The sequence below is a fragment of the Molossus molossus genome, unplaced genomic scaffold (genome assembly GCF_014108415.1).
Source record: "Molossus molossus isolate mMolMol1 unplaced genomic scaffold, mMolMol1.p scaffold_m16_p_17, whole genome shotgun sequence".
In the NCBI taxonomy this organism is placed as follows: Eukaryota; Metazoa; Chordata; class Mammalia; order Chiroptera; family Molossidae; genus Molossus; species Molossus molossus.
Window position 1 is genome coordinate 11,912,127 of NW_023425352.1, and position 27,254 is coordinate 11,939,380.

Sequence of the window (27,254 nt, forward strand, 5' to 3'; positions counted from 1 at the left end):
TATATTATTCTGTTGAAAGGCTTCTTGTTAGATGCATATTGTATTATTATACACACATTGTCTAAATAAAAAATACTTAAATTATGTCAACTAAAAATTTCAGGTAAAAATGATGAACCTACTTGGAAAAAAACAAGATCACATCATTTAAACATCTGTACAGAGAAACAATGAAGAACTTGTCAGTCAACCTGTCTCCTTTCTGTCATTCACTAGTAGACGACAGACCCCTTTCATTTAATTTGAAGAAAGCAAATGCTTAAAAAATTTCTTTATATGTTATTTGTTATTATCTTACTACAAGAGACAAGGAACAGAAAGTACATATGATTATAATTATTTAGTTCTGCATAGGCGCAGAGAATAATTGTTGTATTGAATAAGTTTAGCTTCAGATATAGAGTGTGTTGTGCTGCGTGTTAAATATGCAAAGACTTATACAAAAAGTTGCACTGACTGCTAGGTGAGACCTGGCTACTAGAAATCTATAAATCACATCCTTAGTATTATTACTTTTTTCTAAATTAAATAAAACAGGTAAGCCAATAGAATATACATCCCCAGTTTTCTGAGTGACTCTTAGTGGATAAGCAGTTAAGCTCCCCATATCTGACATAACAGCTGTAAGGAGAAACTGACAGATGTCTGAGGTCCTCTCTTGATGGGTAGGCGTAGGAAGGAGGAGCACCATAAAAGGCAAAGGCTGCTGATGATGTGTCACAGTCATCCCTTTTAAAAGATACACTAAGATCCTATTTTTTTTTTTACCTCAAAATAACATCTACAGAGGGATGGACAGAGGGATAGCTTAGCCTCCATGAAGAAATGTTAATAATATTCCATAACTATCAGATGACATTCTATCTATAGTTTCCAGGACGAAAATATAGATTCAAGAAGAATGGTCATCTGCAAAGATCATGCAAAATTATATGTATGACAATATGTTGGATGATTGTCACACAGGTTTTTCAGGGTAGTGTTCATTAATGCTAGAGAATGCATCTGGGAATGCAAACTACTCTAAGAAAAATAGAGCCTGGACGTTTAAATATAGAGAGTATTTCGGAAAGATACTGCCTTATCCACCAGAGTCATCCTCATAAATGGCCATGAAGGTAAGAAGGAAGTTAACTCATCAAGGTCTACCGATAAACTGTGAAGAGACCTTCCACAGTATGTTCCACAAAACTGCCCAACTTCTTGAAACCCTGCTACTTCTTTGATAATATGAGTAAAAACAGTTGGCACTGATTCAAACATGGTAGAAACAGTGGACTCCTCAGAAAGCTTAAGTCATTATTTTATCTTGAAGTCCCATCTTCGTAACTGTTTTTGGGGAGGGAAATATAAGAATAACTGCTCTTGTTACCAAAATGGTCACACAAAAAATTCTAATTGATATAGAAAACTATAAAACTCTTCTTAAATTTTTAGCTCATCCTCTATCAATTCCAAGTTTAGGCGTTACTGAAATATATGCACCATAACCAAAGCCCTATAAAATGCATTTTAAGGTCAAGAGACAAAAATGCTGGACTGAATGAAGTGATACAGTGATTACCACAGTAAATGACAAGGGCCGTCATTTAGAACGTCGCTGGTTAGACCTGGATACATTAGGGAAGATCATGTGACATAGGCAATCGCTCCAGAAGTCGTCGGCACGGAAGCCTTGGCTAGAAGTCACACATACTGAGCTAAAATTAGACGTATTGTCTAAATGTACCAAAGGCAGAAATAATTAAGGCATCTATTTTTTATTATTTATTTTTGTAGGATAAGTAGGAAGTCCTGATCAATAATTCACAATAACATCACAGGTTGATCCAAACTGATAACTCTTGAACAACAAATGATAATTATGTAATTATAAATTATATATAATAGTGCTATAAGCATTCTTTGTGGCCCCTCTCATGATAGTTTGGCATCCTTTCAAAGAACGTGTGTCTAGGCTGCTGACTTCAACTGGACAAGACGGTGGTGAGAAAGCTGAATCCTGGGACATTTGGAAGCACTCACAAATTGCTGGAGACTGAAGGAGGAGAAGACAGTCAAGAGAGAAGCGAACCACAGTGACAGCTGGTCTGGACCTGTGTGCTGAATGCTATGGATCATACTGAAAAATGATTATTATACCTGCCTACATTTTGAGTTAGATGTCCCACTTACATTAAATTTTTTATATGCTCAAAGATCTCAACAAGTTTAGAATCACTGTTAAACATTCCAGAAGCCAATGATAAAGAATGAGATTCTCATACATGCCAAAACATGGCTCAACTTGGGAAACATTAGGCTAAGTGAAATCAGCCAGACACAAAAGACAAATATCGCATGATCATACATATACCTAGAACACACTAATTCTGGAGACCAAAAGTGAAATAAAGGTACCAGGGGCTGGAGGGAGGACTGGTGAGTTACCACCTAATGGATACAGGGATTCTGTTTGAAATGATGAAAAATTTTGGTGATAGTGACGATGTTTGCACAACACTGTAAACGTACTTAATGCCACCAATCTTACACTTTCAAATGATTAGGATGATCAGTTTTATTTTCTGCACATATTGCCATAACAGAGAAGTGATGATTACAATGCACTTATAAAAACTTTCTTATCACACTGATAAATGTAGTTTCTGACATATTATTAATATTAATATTAGCATCAGTGAAGAGAGATTGTACTTGGAAGAAACATCTTTAAAATTCCTTATTTAAAAGTCAAAACTTTAAATATATTCCCAATAATATAAACATTCCTTAAAATCTAAAGAATAAGGACTCACATAAAATGAACTATTCTTTTTTTTGGAAAGAAAGATCCTATTTTACTAAAAAAGGAAAACTTAAAAAATTGTATTTGTTGACAAGTCCTATAAACTGTTTTAGAGGAAAGAAGTTAGCAAACATCAGAAAATATTTTGAGGTTCCACCTATTTGAAAAATGATTAAAATACACGATATGTGTTTACGAAGATGGATCAATATATAGTAAGAATACACAAGATACAGAGAGAGTACATCAGTAAGACGCCAGGATAAGAAGTTGAAGCCTCATCCCCCACAAAACACCCATTTAACACTCGGACTCAAATACCATTCCGAGCGCTCAAAATCATCCAGTTGAGAGGTTGCCGTACCCAAGATGAATACGAACCCAGATCGGCCACATTTTAACGGGTAAGAAGAGCAATGTCACTTTACCCACCTAGGCCCCTCCCAGGCTCAGCCTCAGAGTCATCACTGCAGCATATACTTTCCCATCAGGGGAAAAAGAGGATGTGCCATACATCCAACATCCTTGGCCTTTCATGGCACAACCCAAAGGACCTGTTCCTGTCTCCCCTTGCCCAGAACTCTGAGATGAGAAGCAGGGTGTGGACCTCTGATGGCAGCTAAGAACCAAGAAAACAAGTGGGTGGCTTCGTGCAGACGACATTACTCGGCATGACGGGGAGAAGGTGCACAACCCTGAGACTTGTCCCCAAAGAGGGAGGGAGAGGAGTGGAGCCTGCATCCAACACCTTAGATGTTCTGTAGACAGCCCACGGGCAACAGGGTGTGCAGCTCACTACGGCCAACAGGGCGTGTGAGATGCAGAGAAGGCACAGGACCCCAGAGCTTCTCTCAGAGGAAGGAGGGGGGAAGAGAGTGCAATGGGCCACCGACATCCCGGCCTTCCAGGGCACTACCCTAGGGAAAGAGGCAGACGGTTCACTGAGGCCAGGGTAGCTCTGCAAGACTGAGAGAAGGCTCAAGCCCGGAGACCTCAGCCCCATCACGGATGCAGTGAGGTGGTTAGAGAAGCTAGAATCCCTTAGGGGAAGTGAGGTATCTCAAAGAAAGAGAAATGCTGGATGATCTTAATTTATCTGTGGAATCTAAAAAGCCACATTTGACAGAACAGAGTAGAATGGTCGCTACCATGGGCTGGGAGTTGAGGAAGCTGGGAAGATGTCGAGTTAGGGTATAAACCTCCATCCAGTAGACAGATAAATCCTAGAGATCTAATGCACAGTGCAGTGATTATAGACAACAGTATTGTATTGTAAACTTCCAAACTGTTGACAGGCTTCCTTTTCATTATTCCCACCATAAAAAAGCCATGATAATTATGTGATACCATAGAAGTGTTAGCTATATAGATGCAATGGTGGTAATCATATGGAAATATATAAATGTATCAAATCAGCATGTTGTACAATTTAAGCTTACACAATCTAGTATGTCATCTAGATTTCGATGACAATAATTAAGAAAACTCAAGCCAGCATTCATATAAATCAGATAAACCAGTACATTTAGGAAAAAAGACAATGAAAATCTACTACTATGTAACAGTGTATAAGAATAAGAAACTATATTTAACAAAGCATGCTTTGAATGTAAGGGTCCTATTTCCAAATAAGACTCCTCCCAGCGTGAGCACAATTACAAACACGAACACTCTGTGAAACTCTTTGCAACGTCTGAAATATCAAACTCCCAAATTCTCTGAATCACAAGGAAACCTAAGCTTTATGAAGTGAAAATTTTAACAGGATTACTCTTTCTACAAAACTCCTCTAGTATGATCATTCCAAGCGGTAAAGATGCAAAGACAATGAAAAACTCACCCCCCTTGCTATAAACATAGTTGTTTTACAAAAGCTAAATCATCTTCTCACCTGTTCTGGGTTTGCTATGAAGTTTATGGCCGTGTGGTGGCGATCGTCCTCCTGCAATAAGCTGAAGGTAAACTGATAGTCAATCAGAAGACTGTCTGTGGGGAAAAGATACAATCCCGACAGGGAGTTTTAAAAACTACTTGATAAACAAAATTAGCTGAACACATATTGCCTATTAGTATTGAAAATGATTATCATTAATTATTAGTGGCTATGCAAGACTAGCAAATTATAAATCATTGTCACTAAGCAACAAAAAGCAAAATATAGATAAGAAAAAAGTCCTAGTTCTTTAACAATCATATTTATTATCTCTGTTGTCATAAAAATTCTACAAAACTGTAGGCATTCTGAAAGCTACATAAAAGTAAAATTTTTTTTTTGAACAGTCATCCATAATCCTGTAACTAGAGAAAGACACAAAACATTTTGATACATGTTATTCTAGTTAGAATTTTATAAATAGAATGATAGACATTTTGATATCTGTAATAAAATCAAAATTCTTTGGAAACACAAACTTTAATAGCTAAATAATAGTTCATTATATACTATAATGAATTTACTTGTTCCGTTATTATTGTGATAATTTTTACTTTTAGCAATCTTAAAATGACTCTGTGGTAAACATTACTCTACAGAAATGACTCCCATTGACAACTGAAAATAAAGAATTTGGTGTACACAGTTTTCAGTGTTGTCCGTGAGATGCTGAAGCCAAGGTGAAGCAGTTGAATGTTACATGTCGAGGGTGGCTTCACATGTTATACAAGGGTGAAGCATTACTCAGAATGGAAACTGCCACCTCTATAAAAAAGTATTTCAAGTTATTTTAAAGAGATGACTTCTATTTGTGGATACATACTTTTCACGTTATATTCTGTTAAAATAAAAAGTAAAGATAGGAATAAAATCACTAATATAATTGTTAAAATAACTAAGGTGTCATTCTTTATGTTATTTACGATATACTTCACAAGATCCATCCCATGTATTTCTTACATAATTAAATGTAAGGCAACACTTGTTTTGATAAGAATGTATAGGCATCCCTGTCTGTGAAAATGAGAATTATACAATAGGTCATATTTCCTATTTTCATCTGAATGCAAGAAAACACAGAGGGAAATTCAATGAGCCAGTATTGTTCTAGGCACTGGAGATAAAACAATAAAAGATAAAAATTTCTGTCCTCGTGCTACTCATATGCCATTGAATGGACATCAAAAAGTAATGTGCAATTTAAGTACATAACGGAGGACGGTAAGTGTTTTGGTAATGGCCAGTCGGTGAAAAGGAGAGAAACTGTTGTCCGGGGAGAAGCATGCTTGCCATTTTGAGAAGGAGCATTTGAAAATCAAAGATAGTACAAGAATAAACCACAGAGTTTAGTAGAGAAAATGTAACCCAGGCAGAGGAAACAAGTACAAAACCTCAAAGGAAGAACAAGCCTTAACTACGGTTCTTTGAAAGAGGTTGTGGCAAGTTGGGGCGAGAGGTGGCGGAGGCGAGGGTGCCGCAGCAGAGGTCAGGAGAGGTCAGACCACGGAAGGCATTTGGAAGTACCACAAACAGGATTCGCTGGATAAATGGATGGAGCATTTGAAACAGCGAATAGTATCATTTCTTTTGTTTTGTTTTGTTTTGTTTTTTTGACCCAAGACCAAGCACAACATCAGCATTTGCTGAGATGGATAAGAAGAGGAGGTTTTATTTGTTGGGAGCTGGGGAATAATTAGGAGCTCAGTTTTAAGGGTGTTAAGTTTAAGAATATGCAAGTGATATGTTGAATAGAATTCAAGGGCATGGCTGTCAGATACCAATTTGGAAACCATCAGCATGTGGGATGGGATTTAAAGCCCTGCAGCTGAGAAATCACCAGCTGTGGACAGAGAAGAGGTCCGAGGGGTGAGCCCTGGACACCACTGTGCGCCTCTCAGATCCTCAGGCGGGGCCAGGAGCAGCCGCAAAGGGCCGAGGATGAGACGGGAAGAAAACCAGTACTTAATGGCACGGGGCCAGGTAAACCTGATGTTGCAGGAGGAGAGGAGGGATCACCAGTCAACTGCAGCTGATGGGGTCAGAAGTAGGGATGCAATACTGAGGAGACGTAACATCCACTCAGAGTGAAGGAAAAACACCACTAGGAGAAACTCAACACTTCGAAGCTACTTTCAAGAATGTGTCTGCATAATTGGCTTTACATTTTCCAGCTTGAAACTAAACATTAAGCAGCAGCAGGAGCAGACACCCTTTAGGAGGGAGGGTCTGGGTGACTTGGGACACCTGAGCAGCTCGGGACAAAGCTGCAGTGCCCCGGCCTTTCGGGGGCTACACCCGTCTGTCACAATCATGTTCCACCAAATTCCTGAGGAGGCCTCAGACCCGATTCCTCTGTTTACTCAGTACAGGTGAAGTACAGGACAGCGCGACGTGTATCACGCACGGCAATGAGCAATCCGAATGTCAGCCGGGCTGCAAAAAATAAGCCTGACCGAGACAAAATTAGTGGGGTATTACTCAAGTCAAGTGACTAATAAGAATACCCCTCAGTGAATGTGAATTATTATTATTATTATTATTATTATTTTTTTTTATCCTCACCCGAGGACATTTTTGCAATTTTTGTACAGATAGAGTGGGAGGGAGAGAGAGGAAGGGAGAGAGAGAGAGAAACATCGACGTGAAAGGGACACATCGAGTGGCTGCCACCCACACGACCGACCAGGGCCGGGGACAAACTGCAACCGAAGTACGTGCCCTTAGCGGGAACCGAACCCGGGTCTCTCCGGACCGCAGGTCGACGCTCTAACCGCTGAGCCAAACCGGCCAGGGCGAATGTGAATTATTATTAACTGAAGAAAGTTTAGACTCCTACACAAAACGCTTCCTTTAGTTTGCAAAAAAGTCTTCCGGAAGCCGACTGCACAATTTCATACTTAAACAGGAGATGATACATTTCTCCCCTTGATTTAAAAATCACACTCATATATTTTTAGGGGTGTTACAAATAAATAATGAATTACTTGGCGCTTAAAACATGTACCTTATTGCTCAAATGAACTCTGTAGTTCTCCGCTAAATAGGGTACAGAACATAAAACATTAAAATTTAAATTATGTGAAGTTTATACAAATGGACATATTTTGAAATTAAGTTTTTATACTGCTTTAATGAGCAACTTTATTATTATGGTGTAAAAGGGGACTCTGAGTGTAAATCAACTCAAATAACTTGCATTATCAATAAATGCACAGAAATGAAAAAGCAGGAGGAGTGTGATCGAGAGGTGAGAAGCTTGTTTTTAAACGGGCAGAAGTAGCATGCTTTTATACTGATTAGCATAAACAAGAAATGAGGCCCTGGCCAGGTCGCTCAGTTGGTTAGCGTATGGTCCCAACACCACAAGGTTGCGGGTTTGATCCCTGGTCAGAGGTACATAAAAGAGGCAACCCATGAATACATAAATAAGTAGAACAACAAATTGATGTTTCTTCTCTCTCTCTCCTTCCCCTTCCCCTTCTCTCTTCCTTTCTTCCCCCTTCTCTCCCTTTCTCTCTAAAAATCAGTAAATAAGCCTTGGCCAGTGTGGCTCAGTTGGCTGGGCACCAAAAGGGTGCTAGTTTGATCCCTGGTCAGGGCACATGCCTGAGTTGCAGGCTGGATCCCCAGTAGGGGGAATGTAGGAGGGAGCAGAATGGTGTTTCTCTCTCTCTCCCTCTCCCTTCCTCTCTCTCTTAAAAATCAATTTTAAAAAATCTAAAATCTTTAAAAAATCAATAAATAAATTTTTTTAAATAATAATAATTTCGTAGAAAAGGAAAAGTTGATGAGGTGGGAGAAATTTTAGAACAACGTCCTAAAAGGTAAAAGGCAATAATCTTGGAACTTACGGGATTATCCAGTGGTGAGTTCCCTGGGTATGAGGATTTTTTCATTATTTTGTTTTCACGTCCTGTCTCTCTCTCCCTGGGAGCTGGAGCAGCTGCAACTGGAAACACCACACATTCATAACCCCAAGGCAGCCCTAAGACAACCCTGCCCGCCGTACCCACCCTGCACCAAGTCAGCAGAAGCGGAGCCTGCGGTGCTGCAGGGACCACCGTAAAGTGTCAGGTTTGTTAAAGCTCAGTAGTAGGCAGAAGATTTTTAAACTACATTCTATAGACTATAAAAGTATATATGGTATATATATGAAAGGAATATATTATATATATTTTTCAGCATAGTTTAAATTTTCATAACTAAAAAAGGATCAACTCTACTATGCATGATCAAATGTATTACTGACAAGAAACAATTAGCTGAAAACTTTGTGAATAGAGGAAGTAGCAAAGAGATCTAAGTCAAAGCCTGAGGAAACCAAACCCTGTGGAAACCAATCCTCAGGTTCACAGACGGCGCCCTGCAGGACGGAACCACTGTCAGTGAATGGCAGCTCAGACGTTTTGGCTAACAGTCAGCACACCGTCGCTCCTAAGTCCAGGAAGAGGCTGACAGTAACTTCCCAGTGAAGTCTACACGTCTGGGCAAAGTGAGCAGAAAGCAGGGCCGCTGTCTTGGCACTGCTCGCACTTCTTGTAAAACCTTGCGACACCACAAGGTAACTAGGAAGCTGCTCATACTTCGGGCTCCAACTCACAGAGACAAAACAGTCATGAAAACCAAGAGAAAGGAAAGGGTGGCATCTTTTGTTTTGTTAAGTTAGTTTTTGACCTGCATCGTGAGGAGAGAAAAAGATAAAAATGTTTTGCCAATAATACACTAAGTATAGATAATTATTAATACAAGTAAAATGTTTAGTCATTTAAACTATCTGCAGTAAGCATCAGAGGAAAAAAAAATCTAAAAAATCCCACAAAACTGAAGATGAAAGATGAGATGAATACACTGAAGACTACAATAAAAAGAGAGCCAAATAAGTAAAAACTATCAAAAACAGAACAGAAACCAAAATGTAATAATATAATGGCAAAATTAAATATAATAGCATAATAAAAAAATATGATATTAAAACCTAAGCCTGAATCAGGGCCATAAAGAAACCTCCCATGTTGATCAGTGATGAAAATCACTCAAAAGGAATAACAGACATAGAAATGTTCAATGCATGTATGACGTTATAGCAGACATCATAAAAAATCGAAAAGAAGCACATAAAATGCTAAATATATGACAGAAAAAAAATCTGTTGAAGATTGAATCTCACTATTAAAAAGAAACACCTTGCATTAAAGATAAAAGGAATCCAGCATTATGCATATTAGTCCAAAAGTACCACCCAGATGTCCATCAGCTGGCTGGTGGTATACAAAATGCAATAATCCACACAATGGCATATTATTTAGCCATAAAGAGGGGTGAAGTTCTGATATCTGCTATAACATGGATAAACTTGAAAACATTATGTTAAATAAAATAAGCCTGTCACAAAAGACCACACATTTCATGATATTTATATGATACATCAGAATAAACAAACCCACAGAAATAGAAAGTAGGTTGTCAGGGGCTCAGGAAGGGATGGATGAGGAGTGACTGCTACTCTGTAGCGGGTTTCTCTTAGGAGTGATGAAAACGTTCCAAAATCAGATAGCAATGATGGTTACACAATTTTGTGAATATACTAAAATCCTTTGAATTGTACACTTTAAAAGTGTAGGATTTTCAGTACATATATCTCAATAAAATTATTTAAAAAATACTATAGACATTCAGGCATATCCATGTGAGCACGTGCACACAAGCGTGCGTGCACGCAGACACACACATGCACATTCACGTAGAAAAATCAGTTATTTATAAAGAAAAATTAGGCAAGATGTCAAGTGTTCTTAAGTATAATATATATCAAAAGACAGTATCAAAAGACTGGAACAAAATATCTATGAAATATGTACACTCAGTCATGCTGTCTATGTAGAAAAACATGATCATACTTTCAGGCACGAAATAGTCTACAAGTGTATGACCTACACTCTGATCTGGAAGATAACAATCCATACACATACTAAAACTAAGAGACAAATGCAAATATGGAAATAGCATAGCAAAAATGTCTGGCAGTGAATAAATGACAGATTTCAGGTTGGAGTAAAAGAAGAAAACAAAGTTATATTTTTATGTCTAAACTCAGATTGTTTACCAAGCAACAAAAACCAATGAAAAAGATACTAAAACAAACAATTTCAGTATGTGGCCAGATACACTATAAAAATGTTAATACCTACAGCTCTTATTTGGAGCCTATTTTATGATATTAATAACTATTCTTATCTTTGTGCACACACACACACATACACACACACACAGAGACCCTACTGCCTTAATTACTATAACTACATAGTTAGCCCTAATATCTTAGCTCTCCAGAGACTTTTAACGTATATCCTTTGCTGATAATAAAGCTGTCCTGAGAGTACAGAGTGTTTGAGTCCTACAGTCTTTTCAGAAATTGAACACAATATAATTAATATACAATTAAAGTGCATGTGACAAAATGAATCAAGAATGATGTCAAGAAAGATATTAAGAGAAAGACAATGAGGCAGGTAAAGTATTAAATGCATAAAATGCTAAGTGGAGTGCACAGACTTCAGTGAAAGGCAGCAACAAGGACAGGTGGAACAGTGCTTCAAAAAAGGTGAAATTAATGAACAGGTAAAGCAAAGCAATGACTTGCAATGTCAAAGGGAGCAAAGCAGATACTATTCCCATGTCTAGATTCTAAGTTATTGATACTGGGAGAGAAAAAACAGTCAACACTTCCCTTAGGACACAGCCAGGTTTAAGAATAAAACAAGTTTCAGTTAAAACAAGGTAAGAAAGTTACAAAAAGAGAACAAGAATATACTTGGCAATTTAATTTAAAAATAGTATTTTTAAAGGAAAGGACGACTAACACCCCAAAACCAATAAGCATACTTAGCTCCCAGATTTTGGTTCCTAACATTCTCTAATATGGCTTCTTGAAAAAAATGTTTGATTCTACGACTAGGACAGGAAAAGTATAAGGTGAGTCTGAAATATGTTGTAGTCCCAGAAAAAAAGAAAGTTCAGAAAATTATGGAGTCGTGGTCAAAAGTATACAGGAGCCAATTTGAATGGGTCCCCAGTGGTTAAATCTAGAGCAACTTCAGTTATAAAATAAATTATATCATAAGCCATAAAATGAAATATTTACCCATGGGCCCACACTGAGATAACAAATGACTGAATAACCAAATAAGTAAGGTAGAAGGGCAAGCGTACCAGGATCACCAATGATATTAATCTTGACGTGTGTTCGCTAGATCAATGGCACCATTTACGCAAACTTCAGGTCATTTGGGAACCAGAATAATTATTAACTGACCACAAGTGTCAGTACATAGATAAAAGACTGGAAACATACTTAATACAATGTTAACAGCAATTTTCTCTAAGTAGAGAAATCAGCAGCGATTTCAATTTGTCTTTTTGTCAGTATCTTTTTTAGAATGAATTTGCCTTACTTTCATAATTGGGCCAAAGAGGGAGAAATATTTTAAAAGGACAGTTCGGAGACCTTTTTTCTTTTGGTCTTGGATCTTTAACGTGTTTTTCACGTGATTTACACTTACATGTCAGGAATTTAGACTTATATAATTACATATCTTTCCAGTAATGACATAGGTCGTTTCTAATTCACTCAATTCTTAGGTATTCACTAATAAAAATATAAGATAATCAGTCTCACTTCCTGGTCTCCTGCGACCTGAGCAGACCACGGGTGAAGCCACAGACTCTCAGGCAGGTCCCTCAGTTGTGACCAACGGTCACGGAGCAAAAAGGTGGCTGTATTTACTACGAAGGATCGATAACAAGTTATATATAAAATTAAGCTTGTGAGTAAAACACAGCATGATGAAAGTAGTTTAAGCAAATAAAACATGAACAGACATTTACCTTGTCCAAACATGTTTAAAGAGGTCAGATGTTCCACCAAACTAATGATTACTTGGAAAGTGATGACTAAAAATGTGTATATAGAAAAAGAACTTTGAAAGAGAACTTGAACTATAAAATTTCTAAGTACATTATATATTTGGGGTGATGAAGAGCAAATAGTTAAGTACATGTTTTACCCTTTTAACAAAAGCTACACGAGCCCTGGCCGATTTGGCTCAGTGGTTGGAGCGTAGGGATGTGGACCAGAGAGTCCTGGGTTCGGTTCCCGCTAGGGGCATGTACCAAAAAAATCAAAAAACAAAAAAAGCTACATAAAATAATGCATTAAAAAAAAATGACCAGTGCTCTGGCCAGTGTGGCCCAGTTGGTTGGGTGTCTTTAAAAATCCTTTTTTTTAATGCCCTTCTCCCATTAATTATTTAAAAAAGAACGAAAATAGTAACCAGTGATAAAAATTACCAAAGTGTATATTGGAAATATCTATATATCTGAGATCCAGGAAGAAAAACATGCCAGGACCACAAAAGAGTCACCTTGCTGTGTGTGTGCTAGATCAATGGCACTGTACGTACAAATTCCAGCACATCTGGGAACCAGAATAATGACTATATACATTTTTAATAGTTTGAGTATTTTGAGAAAGAAACTGAGGCCTAATGGTTCGCTTCTTCACCATTTGATATTGTAGTTCCCTTCTAATTTAGCACGAGCCACAATATTTACGACCTCAGTTGTAGTTTCCCATTTACCAACGGGATTATGTCACGCAGGTTAACTGGCCTCAGTGACAGTCGGTGGTACAATGGGGACAAGGCTGCCCTCTCACAGGGCTGCTCGGTGGGGTAAACATAATTGTGCTGGTGGGTACTCAGATTAGAGAAGACTGGCTTGTGAAATACAGGCATTCAACAGATGCTCTTCCACTTTCTTTATTCACTCTATCGGCTTTGAATGACTTCTAAAGAGGTCAAAAGTCCAACAGGTTCTCACATGTGTATTTATACAGAGCTAGATATTTGTTCATAAATATATGAGTCCGTGGCCATATATTTAGAAAAGGGTGCACACGGACTTTGACAACATTAAGAATTCAAATATGTTTTAAACAATGGGCATGTGTATAAACACATTTGCTGAGAGAACTGTTCAGTAAATGATAAAACTTCTATAAATTCAATCCTATTCACAATCTCAGCATGTCACAGTCATACAGTCAGTCCTCACTTGCTGGAAACTTTGACTTTCAGTGAAACAAGGTACAAGAAAACCAATTTTACCATAGGCTAATTGATATAAAGAAGAGTTAAGTTCCTACAGCATATTTCTGGTCACAGAAACATCACCAAACTTCTAAATAAAGAGCCAAAATTCTTCTAACAGTAAACACTGAAATATATATAAACAAGTAAGACAATGATTTCCTCCCACGTACTCCAGTTCTGGGTCCTGGGGGGCCAGAGCCTCTCCTGGCAGCTCAGGGTACAAGACGGGACCCACCCTGGAGAGGACGCCGTTTCACCGCAGGGCCACCCACACCCACACCCACTCAGACTGGGACAATGTAGACTCGCCATCCACCAAACGTACCCATCTGTAGCATGAGGAGGAAGCCGAGGACCTCCCGCAAACCCACACAGCTACAGAGAGAACATGTCAGCGCCACAAAGTCGGGGGCCCCCACCAGAATTGATATGTTTTTTCTGATTAATGTTATAACGAAGCAACATTGAACAGAACAATTGCTATTCAAGGGCCTATTGTATTTAACATGTAGCTCCAGGAATATGCCTCAGAAAAATGAACAAAAATGGTCTCTTTCATGCTCTACTGCCCTCATCAAGCTGTTTGGCACACTATTAGCAGAGTGATTATTTTACATTGAAAACTGAACATTTTACTCTCCTCTTAACACTTTCTAGTAGCTTCCCACTTTTCTTCCGATAAAGACCAAAATTCTTACATGTCTATAAGGCAAATGCGTGACTTGGATCCTGCAGATCTCATCCCCTCATCTCTTTTTGTTTGTTTAAATGTATTTATTTTTGTTACAGATGTTTTTCCTTTTTCCCCCACTGACACCCTCCTCCCAACCCCCCCCCCCCCAGCATTGTTGTCTATGTCCATGTTCACGCATACATGCATATAAGTTCTGTGGTTTCTCTTTCCCCAACCCCGATCCCCCTCTTCTGAGTCTTGTCAGTCTGTGCCCTACTTCTATGTCTCTGGGACTTTTTTTTTTTTTTTTTATCCTCACCCGAGGACACTTCTCCATTCCCTGCACAGATAGAGCGGGAGGGAGAGAGAGGAAGAGAGAGAGAGGGAAACATCGACGTGAAAGGGACACATCGAGTGGCTGCCACCCACATGACCAACCAGGGCCGGGGACAAACTGCAACCGAGGTACATGTTCTTAGCGGGAACCGAACCCGGGTCTCTCCAGACCGCAGGCGGACGCTCCAACCGCTGAGCCAAACCGGCCAGGGCTGGGTCTATTTTGTGCATCATCCCCTCATCTCTTGCCTCTCTTCCCCTAGTCCACTTGCTTCAGTGGCAGCATCTCACATGTTCTTTTCAGCTACGGGCCCTTGTGCCCTGCCTGCTGGTTCTGCGTCTCCCTTTCTCTCACCTTCACACCTCTGTCAAGTGATCCTTCACTTCAGAGCTCCGTCGTTCTCTGGCTTCACCCACTCCCACTCCCTTCTCCCACAAGGCAGGCAGGCTCTCTCGTAGTACACTCCCAAAGCATCTATAGTTCTCCTTCAGGGTTCTTATAACAATCAGATACAGGTTCAATATCTATTTCACCACTGGTTTATATGCGTCAATGTAGCAGAACCCGCTTCTTCTCTGTAATATCCACAGAGTCAACAAAACACTCAGGAAATATACACTGAATAAGTAAACAAAAGTGGGTCAATTCCAACAGCCGACACCTTTCCAAGATCTAACAGTGTAACTCTTCAGGAAGTAAGTTAACGAGAAAAAGTATGTCACCCTTGTGAGTATAAAATGAAATAATTAATATTAAATTGTTTTCATATTATAAATATTCAATAACTACATTTCCCCTACTTGCTGAACACTACTATCCATACTTACAATGATTAATTAAGAATTTCTACTGAGCTGGAACATTTAGAAAAGTTCCAAAGGTAAAATCTATTGCACGAATTTTGCAAGTTAAACAATTGTTAGATACAATATCACGGGGGGAAAAAACAACAAAAACAATGCTGAATCTTTGTTATTATCCACACTGAAAATTTCTGAGAGTGTGGCCTAAGATATACACTTAAAACTCATTGAGTCTTACTTTTTCCATCTATGAATTAAAGAGGATGGACGGTGATCACCACTGCCTACACATCAATGATTCTAGTTCGGGGTTTTCACAGAACATGCCATGAGCTCTGCAGAAGCCGCCTTCCTCTGCTTCATAGTATCTCCAAGTAGCTAAACTTTCCATTATTTCGCAATGACACATGGGAATCTGCTTAGATGTTACTTGAAGCAAATGTTAAAAGTTAAAGAAGAAAGCTTGAAACCCACTTTTATTTAAATGAAGGGCTGATGCTTAAAGTTTTTCAATGATGAATTGTACTATTTAATGTGAATAAATGGAAAAATAAATGTAAAGCAACTTTTACTTTATAACCAATAACATGATCTCCAAACAGTTTTTATCAAGCACCCCATCAGTAAAATACTTGCCCATACAGTCACAACACATGTATACACAGTTATCGGCTGGTAATTTATATGTGTGCTATCACTACGTATTTAATAAAAGCCTGCCTAGAAACCACAGCTTTCTAACTATGGGTTCCAATACGAGAAGGACCTGGATTCAGAGACTTTCATTCTAGCGAGCTAAAAAGACAGCCGCATTCAAGTAAACAAATAAACAAGTGAGATAATTTTCTACTGTGTGTTAGGATGAAAAAAATAAAGGTTATTGTGATACCAAGAGAGTCCATTTTATGTAGGAATGTGATATTAGCTAGAGATGAAATAATTGAGGCAGAAAAATAATAAATGCAAAAGCCACAATATAAGATAAAGTTTGGGATATTTAAGAACAAGCAGATTAAGTCATTAAGGACTTTTACAAAAATAAAATGACTGCCACATAGATTCCCAAATGTTCAGGAATCTAATCCTGGACTGTATTCGTGTATTGACTCCTTCACCAGCATGGGAACCAGTATTGTTAGAGCTATAGTATATCTAGATATCTATCAGGTGGAAATTTCTCACTTTTCCTTCTTATGTAATTTTACAAAATATTCTAAAAGTTTATTACTTAAAATAAATTGTAAGGTAATTTATTCTAATGCATACCCTTCAAAAAACAGAACTGAATGAAATTCTAATTGTAATTGCATAAAATTATTATATAAATTTTGGTAGGCATATTTTTAAATGAAGACTCATTTGAGAAAACAGTATAAATTTTTAATTATTTAGATGCACTTTTTATTTCCTTTAACATGATGTTTTTATTTTATTCCTATAAAAATAACTCTTGAGTTAAATATATTGCTGATTTTTTTTTTATCCTCAGCCAAGGACATTTTTCCATTTTTTGTTCAGGTAGTGAGGGAGGGAGAGAGAGGAAGAGAGAAACATCGACGTGAAAGGGACACATCGAGTGGCTGCCACCTGCACGACCAACCAGGGCCGGGGACAAACTGCAACCAAGGTACATGCCCTTAGCAGGAACCGAACCTGGGTCTCTCTGGACCACAGGCCGATGCTCTAACCACTGAGCCAAACTGACCAGGGCTATATTGCTGATTTTTGTTGTTCTAGCTTTATCATCTTTGGTAAAGAAGGTGGGCTACAGACCCAGACTGCCTGAATTAAAACAGACTTTGCATTACCTAGCTATGTGATCTTATACAAATTAATTAAAACGTTTCTGCCCTGTTCCCTCAAATGAAAATTGAGGACAATAAGCGTACCCTTCTCATTCAAGAATTACGTAAGCTAAGACAAACTAAAACCATCGGACAGCCCAGCACAGTAGGCACTCAAAAGCTAAGTAGTATTCTAACTATTTACAAGTCAGACGTTCCCCAGTTTGCGCAAAAACTATACTTTATTCAATAAATGATGCTAAATAATGAGCTGTATATCTGTAAGAAAAAAAGTTGTCCACAATAAGAATATCACACATGTTACCACTTCTTTTATGTAAAATCATTCTCAGGACATGATTTATTTAGAAAGGCATGCAGTGCCTTCCTTAGCCATTGAGCTTCTTTACAGGACTGTGGAACCATCAGCCCCACACAGGCCACGGGGCTGAGAGAGAAGTGAGCACAGGGGCCAGCCCTCACCCCAACCCAGGGCTGCCCTCACCCCAACTCAGGGCTGCCCTCACCCCAACCCAGGGCTGCCCTCACCCCAACCCAGGGCTGCCTTCACCCCAACTCAGGGCTGTCCTCACCCCAACTCAGGGCTGCCCTCACCCCAACTCAGGGCTGGACCCCTGTACTGAGAGCTCAGGCTGCAAACTCCACTTGGGAGCCCTAGAGGGAGGTTTTCACACATTTTTATTTTTTCCTTTTACTTCTTTGTGTTTTTTGGTTTTTTTCCAATTATTTTTACAGCGAGTCTATGTTATTTACATAACCAGAATAATATAACACATTTACCATAAAACATATGGTCACATAAATTGTGTATCTCTCTTCTAGGTTAATTCAATAGCAATGTTTTTCTTTCAGCTACTTTTTTCCTCATATATTGTCCTTTGTTTTTGAACATGCAAAAATATTCAATAATTCTGAAAATAAACATCTAAAAATACTGGCATAAAATGTTAGGAAATTTAATAAAACACGGATGAATTAAAAAATAAGGTCAAAAAGCCAATCATGCAGACCAATTATGCTTCGTCAGATAACCTGCAACCCAACATGTCTTCAATCTGGGAAATGCAAGAATCTAGCTTCTCTGTGTTCATCAAGGTCACTCTGCTCTTTTTGCAGATGGACCAGCCAGATCGTATTTACACAGCTATTTATATTCAGTAGTTAAAAGTCATATAAAACATTAACTAACAAAACACAATATATTTTGTTTAAAACAGGAAAATTCTTGCCCTGGCCGGTTTGGCAGTTAAGAGTGGTGGCCAGCAGACTGAAGAGTCAGAGGTTTGATTCCCCATCAGGGCACGTACCTGGGTTACAGGTTCGATCCCTGACACCTATCAGGATCCTGCGGGAGGAACCAAGCGATATGTCTCTCTCACATTGATGTTTTTGTCTCTCTCTCTCCCTCCCTCCCTCCCACTCTATCTAAAAAGCAATAAAAAAAATCCTCAAGTGAGGATTAAAAAAAAAAGGAACATTTTTTTTATTCTGTTTTAGAACGAAACAGAATAATTACACTAAGTACAAGATTAATTTAAGTTTTAACTACTGTATTGTTTTGTATGACATGGCATTTTAAGTAATTAAGTTGAGATTAATACTATTAGTTTTAATATTTATTAAAAATATGATCTCTCCTTTATCAGAAATAGAAAAATCAAATCCAATAATGTGCTTATAAATAACATCTTTCAGTTCAGGACATAAACATTAATTAAATAAATCAATAATATTTAAAGAGTTTACAGTGAGATAAATGGATATTTTGTTTTTCACAAATAAAAACTAAGATATGATGAATGATAGGGGTGATCACTGAATATAAAGTAGTAATTAAACTCCTTACTCTAAAAAGCAGTATATTATTATCATCACAAAACTGCACCCTGAACTCTAAATAGCAATAGGAATTGAAAACAAAACAAAACAAAAACACAGTAATCTTTCAAAGAGTGAAAGGTGAAATAAGCCAAAATATGTTTGATTACTTGGCAACGTTCTAAAGCACAATAATTAGCATTCATATTACATGTAGTTAAATATTTAATATAGTAGTAGCATAAGTAGATTATTATAGAAAGTGACTTTCTGGACTTGATTTTGATCACTGAAAATATATCATCTTTGTAACATTTTCACGGTCAAGTCTTTCATTTTGTATTTAGAGTTTTCTTGGTTACAAGTATTATTATGATTAAGAGCAGAGGTGTAGGAGGGTATGGGGGGATAAATGGTGATGGGCGGAATCTTGACATGGGATGAACAATACAGTGTACAGATAATGTGTTGTAGAATTGTACACCTGAAACCTGTATAATTTAACCAGTTTCAGCCTAATAAATACAATAAAAAGGAAAAAAATGAAATTAGTAAGATTTGCCTTATCAGCACCTGATGTTCCCAGATGTCAGTTTCACATAGTGCTCGGGGGGTCAACTAATAGATGGCCATCAAGAGCCCAGTGTTTAGAATACAGTGGTTTTTTCTTTTTTTTTTACTTTTTTTTTATTAATTTATTTTTGTTACAGATGTTTCTCCTTTTTTTCCCCATTGACACACTCCTCCCCATCCCCCACACCCTGTCTCTAGCTTTGTTGTCCATGTACATTGGTTATGCGTACATGCACCTCCTCTTCTGAGGGTCTTGGCTAAATTCTTTTATTAAATCTGGTAGATTTTTGATGGAGTCTTTAGGGTTTCCTATGTATAATATCATATCATCTGCAAATAATGACAGTTTCACTTCCTCCTTTCCAATTTGGATCCCTTTTATTTTTCCTTCATGTCTGATTGCTGTGGCTAAGACTTCCAGTACTATGTTAAATAAAAGCGCGCAAGTGGGCATCCCTGTCTTATTCCTGTTCTTAAGGGAAATGCTTTTAGTTTTTGCCCATTGAGTATGATGTTGGCTGTAGATCTTCCATATATGGCCTTTTTTATGTTGAGATATGATCCCTCTATTCCCACATTGCTGAGCGTTTTTATCAGAAATGGATGCTGGATTTGTCTAATGCTTTTTCAGCATCTATTGATATGATCATGTGGTATTTATCCTTCATTTTGTTTATCTGGCGTATACATTTATTGATTTGCAAATATTGTACCAGCCTTGCATCCCTGGGATGAATCCCACTTGGTCACGGTGAATAATTTTTTTGATGTATTGCTGGATCCAATTTGCAAGTTATTTTGTTCAGGATTTTGGCATCTATGTTCATCAGGAATTTTGGCCTGTAGTTTTCTTTCTTTGTAGTGTCTTTTTCTGGTTTTGGAATTAGAATTATGCTGGCCTCACAAAACGAATATGGAAGTATTCTGTCTTCTTAAATTTTTTGAAAATGGGTGTTAGTTCTTCTTTGAATGTTTGGTAAAACTCCCCCGTGAAGCCATCCAGGCCTGGGCTTTTGTTTGCTGGGAGAGTCTTGATTACCTCTTCAATTTCCTTAATTGTTGTTAGACTATTCAAGTTTTCTATCTCTTCCTGGTTCAGTTTTGGGAGATTATGTGTTTCTAGAAATTTGTCCATTTCTCTTAGATTGTTGAATTTGTTGCCATATAATTGTTCACAGTATTTGTTAATGATCCTTTGCATTTCTGTGGTGTCACTTGTTACTTCTCCTCTTTCATTCCTGATTTTGTGTATTTGGGTTCTCTCTCTTTGTTTCTTGGTGAGTCTAGCTAAGGGTCCATCAATCTGGTTTATCTTTTTGAAAAAACAGCTCTTTGTTTCATTGATTCTTTGAATTGTTTTTTTGGTTTCTATGTCATTTATTTCTGCTCTGATCTTTACTATTTCCTTCCTTCTACTTGCTCCGGGGTTTTCTTTTTGTTTGCATTCTAGTTCTTTAAGTAGAGAGGTTAGATAGTCTATTAGAAATTTTTCTTGCTTCTTGAGGTAGGCCTGTAGTGCTATGAACTTCCCTCTCAGAAATACTTTTGCTGCATCCCATAGATTGTGTTGTTGTGTGTTCATTTTCATTAGTTTCCAGGAAGTTTTTAATTTCTTCCTTGATCTCCTCGGTAATCCATTAATTGTTTAATAACATGCTATTTAGCCTCCATGTGTTCCAATGTCTTTGCATGTTCTGTTGTAATTGATTTCTAGTTTCATGCCATTATAATCTGAGAAGATGCTTGATAATGATTTCAGTCTTCTTGAACTTGTAGAGACTTAGTTTGTATCCTAACATGTGGTCTGTCTTTGAAAATGCCCCATGTGCACCTGAGAAGAATGTGAATTCTGTAGTTTTGGGGTGTAATTCTTTGTAGATATCTATTAAATCCATTTGGTCTATGGCTTCATTTAGAGTCTCTGTTTCCTTGCGAAATTTTTTCGAGAGAATCTATCCAGTGACGTCAGCGGGGTGTTGAAGTCCCCTGCTATGATTGTATTGCTGTCAATTTCTCCTTTGAAGTCCTCCAGAAGATTTTTAATATATTTTGGTGCTCCTATATTGGGTGCATATATGTTTACCAAGGTTATATTTCCTGCTGGATAGATCCTTTCATTATTATGTAGTGGCCTTCTTTGGCTCTAGTTATGGTCTTCATTTTGAAATCTATTTTATCAGATATGAGTATTGCTACCCCAGCTTTTTTCTTCTTTTCCGTTTGCTTGAAAGAATTTTTTCCATCCCTTCACTTTCAACCTTATGTGAGTCTTTTGTTGTGAGGTGGGTCTCTTGTAAACAACATATATAAGAGTCATGCTGTCTTATCCATTCAGCTACTCTGTGTCTTTTTATCAGAGCATTCAATCCATTTATATATAAGGTGATTATTGCTATGTACTTATTTATTGCCATTTTTGTTTAGTGTGGTTTCATTTTTTTCCTATTTCTTCTACTAATTACAGCAGTCCTTTTAGCATTTCTTGCAGTGCTGTTTTGGTGCTAATGTATTCTCTTAGCCTTTTTTTGTCTGGGAAGCACTTCATTTGACCTATTTTGAATGATAGCCTTGCTGGGTAGAGTAGTCTTGGATTCAGATTCTTGTTTTTCATGACCTTTATTACTTCATGCCACTCCCTTCTGGCCTGTAGTGTTTCTGTTGAGAAGTCAGCTGAGAGCTTTATGGGGGTTCCTTTGTAGGTAACTGGGTGCTTATATCTTGCTGCCTTAAAGATTCTCTCTTTGTCTTTAATTTTTGGCATTTTAATTACTATGTGTCTTGGTGTGGGCCCGTTTGGGCTCTTCTTACTTGGGGCTCTCTGTGCTTCTTGAACTTGAATGCCTTCTTCCTTCACCAAATTAGGGAAGTTTTCTGTCACTATTTCTTCAAATATATTCTTCTAACCCTTGCTCATTTTCTTCTTCTTCAGGGACTCCTATGATGCGAACATTATTACTTTCCAATTGTCCCACAGTTCTCTTAAGCTGTCTTCCTGTCTTTTAATTGTTTTTTTTCCTTTTGGTTTTCTGATTGGTTGATTTTCCTACCCTGTCTTCTAATTCATTGATCCAGTCCTCAGCTTCCTCTACTCTGCTGTTTAGTCCTTCCGATGTGTTCTTTATTTCTGCTTTGTCATTCTTCATTTCTTCTTGGTGGTTTTTCATTTCCAATTGGTTGATTTTCAATGTTTCTATGTCTTTACTGATGGTGTTGACATCCTTACTCATGCTGTTGAGCTTCCTCAAGATCGTGGCTCTGAATTCTAGCTCTGTTAACTTGCTTAATTGCATTTCATTTATCTCCTCTTTGGTAGAGGTCTCTTGTTCTTTCATTTGGGATTTGTTTCTTTGTTTCACCATTTTGGCTATCTCAGTGGATTTTGGAGCCTGCCAAATTGTCCCTGTGGGTGTTGCTGTTATGCTGTCTGTGGCTCCCTCTACTGGGTTTGGATGAGCATGGGAGGACCCGCTTTAAACACTACTGTCAAGTCTTAACTTTTTTGGGTAGAGTTGCAATTCCAGGAAGTGTCAGTTATGCTCTAGCTTTTTGCCTGGAGGCTGTTAGTCTTGGTTACTTGAAGAGCCTTGGGCTCTCAGTTGAAAGAAAAACTCCCTCGGGTGTTCAGTGTAAGGAGATTTTCCGATGGTGGGGCAGATGCTGGTTTTTAATGAGCCTCAATTTGCATTTCAATGCCCCACCTGACTGGGGTTGAGTCTCCAAGGGAGAGGCCGCCATGTCTCCCCAGAGCCTTGGGAAGGAGTAAGATGGCCTTGGTCCTGGGTAGCTGCAACTCAGCAAAAGCTCTGAGTGCCCTCCAAATCCCGAGTGTCCCCACATGGTTCCAGTTCTGTCTGCCGGAGCCCAAGTTGAATGGCTGTGGCTATTTTAGCCTCTGTCCCCGCTCTGCTCTGTGGAGCGGGCTTGCAAGTTTAACCCTGAGGGCACTGCTCACAGCTAAGGCCACTGCTGTCCAAGGGCTCCCAGCCCCCCTCTCGTGCCTCCGCAATCCATCCAGGATCAAGTCAGTGTCCCTGGTTATATGGTCCTCCAAGCTGCTTTTCTGTTGCTTTTTTTGGACGATTTGTCTTTATTTCAGTTGTAATTCCAGTTTGGTCCTGGGAGACAGTTTGTGTGGCTTCCATTCACTCTGCCACCATTTTGGAATCTCCAGTGGTATTTTTTTTTAAGTATTTAAGGAAAAAAGAAACTATACCACTTTAAGACTACTACTTTTTATATTTGCTTAGATAAATTGCGCAATTCAGTGTTTACAAGGGTCAATCTAATCATTGCTGGAAACTCTTTTTTTTTCCATGTGAGCCATGACAGATTTCTAATACATTCAGTTTTTGGTTCTGAACTGACATTTGAAAAACTACTAAGACTGTCTACAGAATACAACTGCTGGCATAGTGCTGTCAATTAAGTTAACACCATATTGCACTCAACTGCTTGATGGTACCATGTAGACCTGCATTTTAAATTTCACTCTGATCTTTAAAATCAGAAAAGTTTCCATTAACAGTATTACAAGAACTACTGACCTTTTCTTTTTTTCAACACCATTTTTTTCAAATGTCATTAATCTCTAAAGGTCTCAAAACTAATGACAAGACTGCCATCTAGTGCTTTATGACTGTTCCTTTAACATTTTTGAGAGAATGAGAGCCCTCTGTAGAGATGAGCTGAACAGTGTGGTAGCCACTATCGCACATGGCACATGACTAATTTAAACTGAGATTGTTCTAAGTATAGAATGTAAATAGAAACTGTATTTCAAACACTTAATTTGAAAAACACCCAAAGTTATCTCATATATGATTTTTATACTGTTACATATTAAAAGGATATTTTTTAGATATGTTGACATAAGTAAATTATATTATGAAAATTAATTTCACCTGTTTCACCTTTTTAACGTAGCTAGTAGAAAATTTTAAATCACATATGTGGTTCACACTATGTTCCCATTGGACAGCACAGAGCCAGAAGAAAAACAATCTTAGTCTTGAACATAAAAGGCTTAAATATTAGTATATTTCTTATTTCTAAAAACTGGAATATAAGTTTGCATAACTGTAACTAGTTACTCCTTTGGGACACAAGAAAAGCTAAAGATTCAAAAAGAAGAAAGGAAGAACTTCTAATTAAAAACATCTGACAAAAATATGTCTCCTTAACATCCACGATGTTTGAAAGAAGAAAAGCAAAATAAATGTGGAAAAGATAAAGAACAAAGCTAATTTGAAAGCCACAGAATATAGATAATTTGAGTATCAGTAAGGATAATAACTGATAATGGACTGAGAAATGTTAAGTATTTATGAATTCGTATGTTTCACACACACACACACACACACACACCCTTGTTGTCACCTTTGAGAGATACTGAACAAACAATGCCTTGCTTTGAAAACTGGTAGATTAAAAGAAAGTCTATAGCATTCATCATGCCTTCTCTATATGAACTCTAGCAATGAGTAACCAAATGTCGGATGAGAGGAAATTTGTTTTACAAAAGAGTCCCAGTGAAGAAATAAAAAAAAAAATGGAATATCACAATTTTGCAACCCCTGATCAATTAGAATCTAGAGGCTGAGCATCAGTGTCTGCTAAAGACCCAAAGAGAGACGAGCAGCCATTATGGGCTTCTACAAGATAAAGAACACAAAACCACCTATGAAATAGTGTTCTGTCTCAAATCAAATCTGAAACTGATTACACCTCTATCTGGGTTTTTCATCCTCAACATGACTGCAGCCAGGAGCCAGATACTCTGAGCCCTGAGGCGGCTGCCTTGCGCACTTCAAGGTGTGCACCAGCATTACGGCCTCGCCCACTACGTGCTCATAGGACCGTGCCGCATGCCCAGTTGTGACCACCTAACACTGTCAAAGGTCCTATAAGCAAGAAAAACACTTGAATGAGATCTGGGATTTCATGTGCCACATTCTCAATAAAATTAGAGAAATAATTACAAAATGGTTTTCAAAATATCTACTTAATTAGAAATTTTAAAAATTCTTACATATACCTACAAAAAGATAAGAATTGAACCATAAACTATGTTGAAAATAATTTAATAAGAAAAATACAACAAATGTAAGCAAAACAATGATTTTTAAATTACTAAGGATAAAATCTGACTTTGATGAAATAGAAATCAAAATTAGTGGAAAGAATAAATAAACCCAAAATCTCATGCTGTAACATGGTGATAAATAAATAAGATGAACCAAAAACTACAAAAAAAAGCACCATACCCAGAGATTTTGGTGGAATTTAGCTAATCATTGAAGTTCACTTAAGAATATTTTTAACTATTCCTGTTTTAAAGAGAGATAACAATCTTCTCAAATTCATTTCAAAAGCTATCACCATAGTAACACAATATGAAGATAGAAAAAAAAGGCTAAAAAATTAGTCAAAGGTCATTTCATTAGAAAAAGTAATGTCAAAATATAATCTATGGCCCTGGCCAACCGGCTCAGCGGCTGGAGCGTCAGCCTGTGGACCAGAGAGTCCCGGGTTCAGTTCCCACTAGGAGCGCATACCAAAACAAAACAAAACAAAAAAATATATATATAGTCTATGTTCATTTATACTGAAAGTAATCTTAAGTTAAATACAAACAAGTAATATTTAATGGCATTTCATATAATGCCATGACTATGTTTGGTTTAATCCAGAATGAAAAGATGTTCAACATTAGAAAATTTATTAATGCCAACTTCACATTTAACAAGGTAAAGGAAAAAGACATTTATGATTAAATCTTAAAGCACACTGCCCTGGCCAGGGTGGTTCAGTTGGTTGGAGTGACATCCCATATACTGAAAGGTTGCATGTTTGTTCCCCAGTGGGGGCAACTAGGGAAAGGCAACCAATTGATATTCTCTCTCACATGGGTGTTTATTTCTTTATCTCTCTCTCTCCCTCTCTCTCTCTCTCTCTCCCTCCTTCCCTCCCTCCCTTCTCTTCTCTCTAAAATCAATAAGCATATCTTCAGGTGAGGATTTATAAATAAATATATAAGAGTAATAAATCTGAAGCACACTAATATAAATACATAAATAAGAATTCTCTGAACTCAATTCAGGAAATATTCCAGAAATTATATCAAAGTCTCTACTTGATTATAATATTTACTACCATCATTTTGATTCAATACTGAAATAGAGATCCCAACACAAATTAAAAAAAAAATTGGTAGGGAGGAAAAAACTGTCCTTATTTGCATGCAATATAATTAACTACACTTAAAAATCAAACACATCTGTAATATTAGAATTAATAGTTGATGAATATCAGGTCAATGTACTAAAATAAATCTTATTTTTATATGTCAAATAGAAAATATAATTTTTAAAAATAC

The 27,254-nt window shown here is 37.6% G+C and overlaps 1 protein-coding gene across 1 annotated transcript in view; it reads right to left on the reverse strand.

The window, feature by feature from the left end:
- Positions 1-27,254, reverse strand: part of ATRNL1 (attractin like 1) — a 545,834-nt gene that overhangs the window by 363,581 nt on the left and 154,999 nt on the right. The window contains exon 22 of the mRNA XM_036265661.1: positions 4,680-4,774. Within this exon, the coding sequence (XP_036121554.1) occupies positions 4,680-4,774 (95 nt within the window). The remainder of the gene's footprint in view (positions 1-4,679; positions 4,775-27,254) is intronic.